Below are 12,237 nucleotides of genomic sequence, written 5' to 3'. Positions count from 1 at the left end.
TTCAAAAGACTGTAACTGCTTCTAGAACATATTAACGGAATCTGCTGTAACCAGGGACAGGACACCGGGGCGGGGCACCGGGGCGGGACACCGGGGCGGGACACCGGGGCGGGACACTGGGACGGGACACCGGGGCGGGACACCGGGGCGGGACACCGGGGCGGGGAACCGGGGCGGGGCACCGGGGCGGGGCACCGGGGCGGGGCACCGGGGCGGGACACCGGGGCGGGGCACCGGGGCGGGGCACCGGGGCGGGGCACCGGGGCGGGGCACCGGGGCGGGGCACCGGGGCGGGACACCGGGGCGGGGCACCGGGGCGGGGCACCGGGGCGGGGCACCGGGGTACTATCTATGTTTGCATTGATCTTTGCTGGAACGTTACATTGTATTCATTTAGCAAACGCTTCTATCCAAAGCGACGTACAAATAGTGCATAAGTACAGCAGAAGATCAAGAATCAGAAGTGCAGATTACAGCAGTACTGGCATAGTACAGCAGTACTTGCATAGTACAGCAGTATTTTGGTGGTCAGACTAAAGGAACTGTGTTTCTCTCTCCTCCTCAGACCTGGATCCCTCAACACCCTTCCTCCTCAGTACTGAGACCAGTACTGAGGCATTCTGGGTAGAGAGACTGCAGGAAGATAGAACAAGTGATGTGATTGGAGGACAAACAGACAAAACAAGGAGCCTCCCTCCCTCCTGGTCGAGGATGACAGATGCTCCGAGCTGGCTGCACCACAAGCTGTCCACCCGGAGCCAGGGGGCGTGGCTGTGTCCGGGGGCGGGGCTAGGCTCGGGGACGGGGCTCCCCAGACCCCCCACCGTCACAGCGGGTCACACGGAGCCGGGTGCGGCGCTCTGCTTCCTGGGGCTCCTCCTCCTGCTGCTGCTGGTCCTGCTGGGGCGATGCGTGCGCGTGCTGCTGGACCCCTACAGGAGCCTGGCTGCAGGGGCCTGGCCCAGCCACAGGGAGGCGCTGGAGAGGCAAGGGCTGGACCATGGGCTGGTTTAGGGTGTGTGGCTGTTCCCAGTATAGCTGCTTCCTGCAGGTGTGAGTAAATTTATGTTTTTTCTTCCTGAAGAAAGTTCCTGGTCTTCCTGACAAAACTTTTGAAAAAAATTCTCCTGATCTAGTTTAATAATCCTAATGCTGTTAGAGCAATGCGGTGGACCAGATGTGTTCAATAGAACCTGTGGATGGTCCAGATGTTTTGATAGTTTTCCTACTCTAAACCTGTAACCCTAAATCGTGATGTACTTTAGTAATCAAATAAATCTTTGCCCTGTCTCCTGAACAGAAACAGGTTCTTCCGTTTGTATGTCTACATGAGGATCTTTGAGGTTTAAGGCAGATTGAACCAACGATTTGCCTAATCTGATCTAACCTTGAACAGACACGATGACAGATTATTTACGAGACTCAAAGAAACACATCCCAGCCCTGTTGAAATATATTACCAGAATGCCTGCCTGCCTGCCTGCCTGTCCATGTACATACAGCAGAAAAATTGAATATGGTTTGAAAACAACAGTGATATCGATCTGGAGACAGACTGGCTGAAGATCTCTGTAGCATCAATATCACACTGGAAGGTCTGTGTGTGTATATGTGTGTGTGTGTGTGTATGTGTGGGTGTATGTGTGTGTGTGTGTGCACATTCCCTCTAGGTCAGTGCACTTTCCTTCTAGGCCAAGAGATGCAGCAATACAGATAGAATCATGCATACTGTGGCAGGGTGTGGCTGACATGTTTGTGGAGTTGAACTTTCTTGAACTCTAATTAGAATACAGCCAACATGTCCTTGCAATATTCAATACCTGTAGACGGCAACGCCTGGTATGGGTTTGTAACTCACTCTTGCTGTCTGGTGCCAAGGAATTCGTTTATTCTATGACAAATTATCTCTTCATAAACGAAAAGTCCGTTTGTTTCTCTTTATAAAACCAGATCAGCCTGATCTGCTGTATAAGATGACTCCGCTCATCCACCTATGGATCGCGGTGGGATGAAACGTTATTCTCGATGGTGTGACTGCTGCCTCGTGCAGAGGGCGGGAGAAACGGAGGGAGAAACAATTTGTCTGTTTTGGAAATATATTATAGTATTTCTTTCTTAAGTACAGATTTTTATGAACTGGAAAACGTGCGAACTTGTTCAGAGTCGAATTGTAAACTCAACCGTTGTTGTGAAGTCGCCTCCTGAACTCCGTCTCGAGCCGACACACCCCTTTCACCTCGAGCCGCTTCAGCATCAAAGGGGCAGTCTGGTTCAGCGCCTCACCGGGGTCGGATACCGCGGACAGCTCTCTCTTCATCACACCGGTTTTACGAGTTTGAAGCAACAAGTTGGACTGGCCGTTTTACGGAACCGCGTTTAACCGCGACTTTTAATCATCTTGTGTTCATAAGAAGCAGATATGCGGTGAGTCGTTGTTTGCGCATGTCATTTACTATTCCTCAAGTTTGTATGGTTGTTGTTATATAGACTGGAAGGTTATTGGGCTGTCAAGTCGTCGGAAAGCGATGACATTAATGTAATAGTGAAATACCTTTAGCATTTCTGCAATAGACAAAAATAATGTGTTGTATGTTGTTTTATTTAGCACCGAGATCCTGGAGGAAATTGTTTCATTTCACTGTGCACTGTACTAGCTGTGTATGATTGAAATGATGATAAAAGCTAATTGAACCTAATGATCTGAGAAACTAAAATATAATGCACATTCTCAGCCTGACGGCTCTTAGTTATGCCTGATAAGATCGAAATACGATATGATACAATTCATCAGTAACATACTGGATGTAAAAGAAATGGTTGCTCTGACATCTCCCCCCCAGCATGTCCGAGGTGGACCTGTGGCCCCAGTGGTTCTGGCTTCCTCCGGGGGTGAGCTGGGAGGACCTGGAGCACCTGGGGGCAGACCAGCCTCGACCCCGTGACCTCCTGCTGGCCCTGCCCCTGGCCCTGGCCTTCATCACGCTCCGCTGTGCTTACGAGAGGTAGGGGGGGAGGGATGGAGAGGGGGAGGGAGGGGGTAGAGGGATGGAAAGGGGGAGGGAGGGTATAGAGGGATGGAGAGGGGGAGGGAGGGTATAGAGGGATGGAGATGGGGAGGGAGGGTATAGAGGGATGGAGAGGGGGAGAGAGGGTATAGAGGGATGGAGAGGGGGAGGGAGGGTATAGAGGGATGGAGATGGGGAGGGAGGGTATAGAGGGATGGAGAGGGGGAGGGAGGGTATAGAGGGATGGAGAGGGGGAGAGAGGGTATAGAGGGATGGAGAGGGGGAGGGAGGGTATAGAGGGATGGAGAGGGGGAGGGGGTATAGGGATGGGGAGGGACGGGCTAGAGGAAGATGGAAAGAGGGAGAGAGTGGGAGGGGAGAGAGGGGGAGGGGAGGGAGAGAGTGGGAGGGAGAGAGGGGGAGGAAGAGGAAAAAGGAGAGAGAAAAACCGACAGACAAACAAGAGAGAGATTGTATGAGACAGAAAGACTGACAGATTGAGTTTCTGTTTTCCCAGTCAGGTGTCCAGACCAGTCAGGTGTTCTGGTGTCCAGACCAGTCAGGTCTTCTGGTGTCCAGACCAGTGAGGTCTTCTGGTGTCCAGACCAGCGAGGGATTCTCCTCTATAGTAGCAACAATAATGTGCTCATTTAGCAGATGCTTTTATCCAAAGCAACGTACCGGGGGATTTGAACCTATAACCTCTCGATCCACAAATGCTCATCCGAAAACCAGCAGCAGTGGTTAGGGAACAGCTCTGTCCTCATTGGTGGAGGCTGTCAGGCTAATGGACCTGCTCTTTCCACCTGTAGACTCATTGGCAGGTGCTTTGTTAGCATTAGCACACCTCAATGGGGAATATGCTGAGCAGGTTAGCGTCGGTCCCATAGGGAATGCTGACAGCAGGTGTTAGCGCCTGGGTGAGAGACAGGGAAGGAGGGCTTTGTCTGTCACTAAGGCAACGGTCTCCCACGGTAACCAGAGAAGACATTGTTAACTGCTTAATAATGGGCTTGTTTAATGGGGCATGTTCAGGCATGAGGACACACTCACACACACACACACACTCATACACACTCACCACTGGTCATGTGTCCTTGTGTCACATGTGCTCCTTGGTATCATGTGTTGTAGCCCTGTAATGGTGTCTAATATCCACCCCCCCCCCCACCCACCCCAGGGTTGTGGCCCCGCCCCTGGCGAGGTACCTTGGGGTGAGGAACAGGCCCCCCCCTCCCCCCTCTCCCACACTGGAGAACTTCTACACTCAACACAGTAGTCAGCCCTCCCAGGTGAGACTCACACACACACGAGCACAGCCTTGCAAACACACACACACAACTTATCTTTAGTGTAAGTACAATATAATATTATAATTATTCTTAGGATGATTAGGGTTTAGAATATCTCTCTCTAATTCAACATGTTCTCTGTTTGATTTCCTGTCTCTCTCTCCCTGACTTCCTGTCCCAGAGTGACATCATCACTCTAATGTCCCAATGTGATAAGACCAAAAGGCAGGTGGACACATGGTTCCGTCACCGTAGAAACCAGGACCGACCCAGCCCCGTCAGGAAGTGTGGTGAGGCGTCGTAAGTCCCTCCTCCTCTTCTCTCCAGGAAGTGACTTCTTCTCTCCAGGAAGTGACTTCTTCTCTCCAGGAAGTGACTTCTTCTCTCCAGGATCATCACACAGCATCTCATTTCTAAAATGTTTCTGGTGTTTTTCAGTTGGAGGTTTTTGTTTTACATCTCAGCATTCCTGTCAGGACTGGCTGTTCTGATCGATGTGAGTGTTCTGGGTTCTGTGTTTTGTGTTCTGGCACGTATGTATTGTATTGATACTGGCAGCAAGACCCTGAGCTCCATTATTATTATTGTTACATAAACTTTAACGTTGTCAACTGTCCTCCGATGTCACTCATGTGATGTCACTCATGTGATGTCACTCATGTGATGTCACTCATGTGATGTCACTCATGTGATTTTGAAAAGACAGCTGATAGGTTATTATGTTTCAGATTTGATAAACATTCCAGGGCAGGTGGGTTTTGTGATTGGTCGGTTTCTGATGTAGGTAGCATTGTGATGTCATAATAGCCAGACGCTCGTGGAATGTTTAGAAGGCCTGCATTGATCATGGAAATGTCCAGTGATTAGCTGGTTTCTGATGTTGCATCCACCATGGGAACACGTTTATGACATTATACTTTCTGATAACAATAGTATGGCTGTTATGTTTTCCATGTCGGTAGAGCTTTAACAGTTGTGATGTTGTGTTGTAATGAGCGGTTATTGTGGATGGAAGGTCATGGAAACGTTCCCCCCGTTAACCCTCCCCATGAATGTACCCCCCCCCCCCCCCCTCCCAGAGGCCCTGGTTCTGGGACCAGACGGAGTGCTGGAAGGGTTATCCTCTACAGGTGAGCAGGTTGATGTTGCACCCCCTTGTACGTTACAACTATGTTGAATATATAAATGTGTGTGTGTGTGTACACTACGTGTATGTATACAATATGTATGTGTATGTGGGTTTGTAAACATTGTGTGTGTGTGTTCAGCATCTAGAGAGACCACTACTGTGTGTGTGTGTGTTCAGCATCTAGAGAGAGCCCACTAATGTGTGTGTGTGTTCAGCATCTAGAGAGAGCCCACTAATGTGTGTGTGTTCAGCATCTAGAGAGAGCCCACTAATGTGTGTGTGTTCAGCATCTAGAGAGAGCCCACTAATGTGTGTGTTCAGCATCTAGAGAGAGCCCACTAATGTGTGTGTGTGTTCAGCATCTAGAGAGAGCCCACTAATGTGTGTGTTCAGCATCTAGAGAGAGCCCACTAATGTGTGTGTGTGTTCAGCATCTAGAGAGAGCCCACTAATGTGTGTGTGTGTTCAGCATCTAGAGAGAGCCCACTAATGTGTGTGTGTGTTCAGCATCTAGAGAGAGCCCACTAATGTGTGTGTGTGTTCAGCATCTAGAGAGAGCCCACTAATGTGTGTGTGTGTTCAGCATCTAGAGAGAGCCCACTACTGGTACTACCAGCTGGAGCTGGGCTTCTACCTGTCTCTGCTGCTCCGTGTGTCTGTGGACGTCAAGAGGAAGGTACCTGCACTTCCTGCGCCTCACTTCCTGTCTGCTCCCTAGGCTACCTGCACTTCCTGCGCCTCATTTCCTGTCTGCTCCCTAGGCTGAGCCATGTGGCTTCATCACCTGGACCAACACACTTGTGACTGCTCTGCCTGGTCGCTTGATGACTGCCTGGTGTCTGTATTGTCTGGTTGCTTAGTGACGGTTGCTTGGTGCCTGCTGAGTGTGCTGGGTGCGGTGTTGTGGTGTGAGGGTGTTGTGGTGTGAGGGTGTTGTGGTGTGAGGGTGTTGTGGTGTGAGGGTGTTGTGGTGTGAGGGTGTTGTGGTGTGAGGGTGTTGTGGTGTGAGGGTGTTGTGGTGTGAGGGTGTTGTGGTGGGCCTGGTGTGATGGTGTTGTGGTGTGAGGGTGTTGTGGTGGGCCTGGTGTGATGGTGTTGTGGTGTTGTGCTGCAGGACTTCAGGGAGCAGGTTCTGCACCACCTGGCCACCAGCTTCCTGCTGGGCTTCTCCTACGTCTCCAACTACGTCCGGGTGGGAACCCTGGTGCTGGTGCTGCACGATGCCTCTGACGTCGTCCTGGAGGTGCAACACATTCACTCACTATATCACAGAACAGTCCTGGAGGTGCAACACATTCACTCACTATATCACAGAACAGTCCTGGAGGTGCAACACATTCACTCACTATATCACAGAACAGTCCTGGAGGTGCAACACATTCACTCACTATATCACAGAACAGTCCTGGAGGTGCAACACATTCACTCACTATATCACAGAACAGTCCTGGAGGTGCAACACATTCACTCACTATATCACAGAACAGTCCTGGAGGTGCAACACATTCACTCACTATATCACAGAACAGTCCTGGAGGTGCAACACATTCACTCACTATATCACAGAACAGTCCTGGAGGTGCAACACATTCACTCACTATATCACAGAACAGTCCTGGAGGTGCAACACATTCACTCACTATATCACAGAACAGTCCTGGAGGTGCAACACATTCACTCACTATATCACAGAACAGTCCTGGAGGTGCAACACATTCACTCACTATATCACAGAACAGTCCTGGAGGTGCAACACATTCACTCACTAGTGGTGTGTGTGTGTGTATGTGTGTGTCTGGGCTCAGTTTGCTAAGATGCTGCACTGTGTGTGTCTGGGCTCAGTTTGCTAAGATGCTGCACTGTGTGTGTCTGGGCTCAGTTTGCTAAGATGCTGCACTATGGGACGGGCTGGAGGAGGGTGTGTGACGGCCTCTTCATCATCTTCGCCGTGACCTTCATCCTCACACGCCTGCTTGTCTTCCCCCTCTGGTAACACACACACACACACCATGCATACACATCACACACACACACACACCATGCATACACATCACACACACACCATGCATACACATCACACACACACACACCATGCATACACATTACACACACACACACACCATGCATACACATCACACACACACACCATGCATACACATCACACACACACACACCATGCATACACATCACACACACACACACCATGCATACACATCACACACACACACACACACCATGCATACACATCACACACACACCATGCATACACATCACACACACACCATGCATACACATCACACACACACACACCATGCATACACATCACACACACACACACACACCATGCATACACATCACACACACACCATGCATACACATCACACACACACACACATCACACACACACTGTCCTCAGCAACACAGCACACTGAAGACAACACATAGCTCCAGTGTCTCATTATTGAACCTAAAGCACTTAACCGGTAGTATGTATGGTGGTGTGTGTGATGTGTATGATGTGCGTGTCTGTCCCAGGATCATCCACACCACCCTGGTGGTGTCCATGCAGCAGTTCCAGCCCTTCGCTGGGTACTACTTCTTCAACGCCTTGCTGCTGCTGCTGCTGGGGCTGCACATGTTCTGGGCCGTGCTCATCCTGCGCATGGCCCACCGGCTGCTGCTGCAGGGAGAGGTGAGGGGGCAGGGGGCTGGGAGGGTAGGGGGGCCCACCGGCTGCTGCAGGGAGAGGTGAGGGGGCAGGGGGCTGGGAGGGTAGGGGGCCCACCGGCTGCTGCTGCTGCAGGCAGGTGAGGGGGCTGGGAGGGTAGGGGGGCCCACCGGCTGCTCCTGCTGCAGGGAGAGGTGAGGGGGCAGGGGGCTGGGAGGGTAGGGGGGCCCACCGGCTGCTGCTGCTGCAGGGAGAGGTGAGGGGGCTGGGAGGGTAGGGGGCCCACCGGCTCCTGCTGCAGGGAGGTGAGGGGGCCCACTGGTTCCTGCTGCAGGGAGAGGTGAGGGGGCAGGGGGGCTGGGAGGGTTTGGGGGTGGGAGAGTGGAGTGGGAACCTGGGTGGGGGGTTGAGATGGTGGGGGGTGCTGGGCCCAAAAGCTTCTGTAGGTTAGAGTTAACCCCCCCTGCTCCTCCCCCTCCCCCATGTCTCCAGCTGGACAAGGACGAACGCAGTGACGAGGAGAGTGAGGAGGAGGAGACAGACGACAGGGATGAAGATGAGGAGGGCCGCTGGGACAGAAGGACTGGAGCCCTGAACTCTAAACTAGCCCAGCTGACCAATAGCTGCGTCCTAAACAACATAGCCAATCACAGGGCATCTGCTGCCCGCACAATACGCAAGACAAAATAGAGGGGTAGGTAGAGGAGGGGTAGGTAGAGGAGGGGTAGGTAGAGGAGGGGTAGGTAGAGGAGGGGTAGGTAGAGGAGGGGTAGGTAGAGGAGGGGTAGGTTGAGGAGGGGTGGCAAGAGGTAGTTGTAGGGTGGCATCCCAATGCCACCATAAATTATTAAAACACTGTAGTTTCATAATTGGCAATACAAATAATATCCGTATTATTGAAATAAATAAAATAATGTGAAAAAAGAAAAGCATGATGAGAATGGGGCAAGTTTGACCCTAACCCTAACCCAAGTCTGACCCTAACCCAAGTCTTACCCTAACCGTAACCCAAGTCTGACCCTAACCCTAACCCAAGTCTGACCCTAACCGTAACCCAAGTCTGACCCTAACCCTAACCCAAGTCTGACCCTAACCCTAACCCAAGTCTGACCCTAACCCTAACCCAAGTCTGTTGTTCTGGTGTGGAAGCTGCCCCCTGATCCACCAATGTTCAGTTGTGAAAATAAAAAAGATTATATATTATTTATCCTGTGACAGCAGAGTTTAGACCTGATGTCATAACTTTCTTTGCCAGCTGGAACATGAACACTGTGATGTCACTTCCTGCTCTTCTGGATAGTTTAGCGATGATGATGATGATGTAAAGTGTCTGTTCAGACCCAACGTTGTTGCAGGTGTTCAGGTGTTCAGGTGTAACTGTAGCTTCTCTCTGAGTCAGAGAAACCAGAATGAGACACTGTGTTCACTGGGATGCCTCTGAAACTGTGTCTCATGTTGATTAATGTAAAATCGAACTTAAAGAATGTATGTGTTTCTGAATGGACCATATATGGTCACATACTGAATAAACGATAGTCTACCTTTGGCTGTTTATTCCTTGGCTTGTTATTTAGAAATTCCAATATCAATTGTGCTCTTGGCTGTCATTGTCGGGAACTTGGGATGATTGTTTGAGCTAGCTTAAGTATTTTAAGTGTCCAATAGTTTTTGCAGACAATGACGAAATGCATTCAAATGAATCAATATGAAAGCAATGTTTACGAATATTTTTTTTTACAACTAGAACAGGCAGCTTATCAAATGACGTCATTAACAGTCATTGTCATTGTCATGTTAGAGAATCGGGTTAGTAATCAGAAAGTCGCTGGTTCGATTCCCGCCGTGCCAAATGACGTTGTGTCCTTGGGCAAGGCACTTCACCCTACTTGCCTCGGGGGAATGTCCCTGTACTTACGGTAAGTCACTCTGGATAAGAGCGTCTGCTAAATGACTAAATGTAACAGTATTGTATTTATGTATTTAGTCATTTAGTATTTAGGAACTCAGGCAATGCAAGCCCTCGTGTTTTTGAGTATTAATTTGAGCGCATTTTTTTTTTTGGAGGGTTATGTATGTTAAACAGTATGTTGGACTCATATTGTTAGATTTGCCGAAAATTACAACCCAAAAGATAAAACATTCGGGGTTCAAGCCCCAGAAGCCACCCCATCTACGTGCCCCCCCCCCCTCTCTCTCTCTCTCTCTGTCTCTCCCTCTCTCTCTCTGTATCTCTATCTCTCTGTATCTCTATCTCTCTATCTCTCTGTGTCTCTATCTCTCTCTATGGCGTCAGATTTATGTAAAAAGTCACGAGCGCGTGACTTACTTCACACGCACAGATATGAACTTTTCACTCACACAAGTACTTACACACAAATTCAACAACCGAGAGTTGTACACAGCGACTCCTGGCACTCTCTCATAAATGCAGAATTTACTTTTGTGTAAAGTGTGTGTGTATGGTGTGATGTGTGTATTGTGTGTGTGTATGGTATGTGTGTGTATTGTGTGTGTATGGTATGTGTGTGTATTGTGTGTGTGTATGGTATGTGTGTGTATTGTGTGTGTGTTGGTAAAGAAAGTAAGAGGAGACAGCTATTATTAGCAATTATTACAATCATAATATTATTCCATCCACAAATCAAACCCCCTCCCCGAGGACCTACATCTATTACCATCTGTTAGCCTAACCCTAACCCTAACCATCTATTACCATCTGTTAGCCTAACCCTAACCCATCTGTTAGCCTAACCCTAACCCATCTGTTAGCCTAACCCTAACCATCTATTACCATCTGTTAGCCTAACCCTAACCCATCTGTTAGCCTAACCCTAACCATCTATTACCATCTGTTAGCCTAACCCTAACCCATCTGTTAGCCTAACCCTAACCCTAACCATCTATTACCATCTGTTAGCCTAACCCTAACCATCTATTACCATCTGTTAGCCTAACCCTAACCATCTATTACCATCTGTTAGCCTAACCCTAACCATCTATTACCATCTGTTAGCCTAACCCTAACCATCTATTACCATCTGTTAGTCTAACCCTAACCCTAACCATCTATTACCATCTGTTAGCCTAACCCTAGCCCTAACCATCTATTACCATCTGTTAGCCTAACCCTAGCCCTAACCCTAACCATCTATTACCATCTCCACCATCTCCATTCCACCACATTCACAACCTTTGGACACAAATATTGACCAGGTTCACGTGGACATCAGCTGGGCCAACAGCTCTAGGAGAGAGAGAGGAGAGAGAGTCAGAGAGAGAGAGACAGAGAGAGAGACAGAGAGAGTCAGACAGAGAGAGAGAGAGTTTGACCAAGAAGCTGGGCCAAGCTGATATAAAAATAAATATTTTGGCTGCTCCTCTGCAGACAACAGCAATAACACAGGTCATCTGCACCCTCTCTCTGCACTCTCCTGCACCCTGGTGGCCACATAACAACTGGACATTCTGGATAAGTCACTTCATTTATAATTATGTGAATTATGCTTTTTGTTTGTCGTCACTCCTGAAGTTTTCCTTGTGAACCACAAATGTAGTGTATTCTATATTATTCCAAATTTCAAGTCTGCTGTAATCAGAAGACTAGCTGTCAGTCCACAGTCAACATGTAACACAGTAGAGCATGAATGTAGAAAGTGAAGATAGAACCTAGAACGTACTCGAACTTGAAACGCCCAAACGAGGAACACTCAAGAACGTGTTGAGATGATCAAAGTCCAGGTGAAGAGGAGCTAGCAAGGTGAACACGGCACAGGTCATCAGATGTGTGTTGGTGGACTTTGACACACACACACACACACACACACACATGCAGACTAACACACACACACAGACTAACACATGCAAGCACATACTATACAGAAAGTTACACACACATATTTAGACAAATTACAGACAAATCTTGTGACTACTTACCAGTAATTCCTTGTACTGGAGAGTGCTGTGTAATGTCTCATCAGATACATGTCTGCCAGTCTGCTCAGACAAGACGCTTGTTCTGCACAGGTTCCCCTGTAACTGAGGTTCTGCACAGGTCCCACTGTGACTCAGGTTCTAGTTGAACAAGTATGGACATGTCACTGCCCCCCCTCCCCCTAGACACACGCACACACTACCAGACACACA

The 12,237-nt window shown here is 49.2% G+C and overlaps 1 protein-coding gene and 1 long non-coding RNA gene across 4 annotated transcripts; one reads left to right on the top strand and one right to left on the bottom strand.

Moving 5' to 3' along the window:
* The first annotated feature begins 2,060 nt into the window (after positions 1–2,060).
* On the top strand, positions 2,061–9,640 carry LOC134036732 (ceramide synthase 2-like). 3 transcript variants are annotated; one of them, XR_009932438.1, is made up of 12 exons: positions 2,061–2,424; positions 2,841–3,002; positions 4,186–4,297; positions 4,479–4,597; positions 4,736–4,793; positions 5,377–5,427; positions 6,010–6,102; positions 6,541–6,669; positions 7,306–7,415; positions 7,962–8,118; positions 8,587–8,837; positions 8,883–9,640. XR_009932438.1 is itself a non-coding variant. In XM_062481796.1 (12 exons), the coding sequence occupies exons 1-11, from the start codon at positions 2,420–2,422 to the stop codon at positions 8,782–8,784; spliced, it is 1,194 nt and encodes a 397-aa protein (XP_062337780.1). In that variant the 5' UTR covers positions 2,061–2,419; the 3' UTR covers positions 8,785–8,822; positions 8,883–9,640. The 3 variants fall into 3 exon arrangements, 2 of the variants coding, with proteins under 2 accessions (XP_062337780.1, XP_062337779.1); XM_062481796.1 differs by having other exon boundaries at positions 8,587–8,822; XM_062481795.1 differs by having other exon boundaries at positions 8,587–9,640.
* A 1,584-nt stretch (positions 9,641–11,224) lies between these two features.
* On the bottom strand, positions 11,225–12,091 carry LOC134036753 (uncharacterized). The gene is made up of 3 exons (XR_009932443.1): positions 12,028–12,091; positions 11,772–11,843; positions 11,225–11,338 (listed from the first exon to the last, which is right to left on the bottom strand). It is a non-coding gene; the product is annotated as an uncharacterized LOC134036753 (long non-coding RNA).
* Positions 12,092–12,237: the final 146 nt, after the last annotated feature.

The sequence above is a fragment of the Osmerus eperlanus genome, chromosome 16, assembly GCF_963692335.1.
Source record: "Osmerus eperlanus chromosome 16, fOsmEpe2.1, whole genome shotgun sequence".
Classification (NCBI taxonomy): domain Eukaryota; kingdom Metazoa; phylum Chordata; class Actinopteri; order Osmeriformes; family Osmeridae; genus Osmerus; species Osmerus eperlanus.
The sequence above is the reverse complement of the archived record's forward strand: the minus strand, read 5'-3'. Positions and strand labels throughout refer to the sequence as shown.

What these genes read in the sequence shown, in the direction of transcription:
- LOC134036732 (XM_062481796.1), top strand. An exon ending in GACTGGCTGTTCTGATCGAT is followed by an intron (nt 4,794 to 5,376) that starts GTGAGTGTTCTG and finishes CCCCCCTCCCAG; the next exon opens with AGGCCCTGGTTCTGGGACCA. An exon ending in CTGTGGACGTCAAGAGGAAG is followed by an intron (nt 6,103 to 6,540) that starts GTACCTGCACTT and finishes GTTGTGCTGCAG; the next exon opens with GACTTCAGGGAGCAGGTTCT.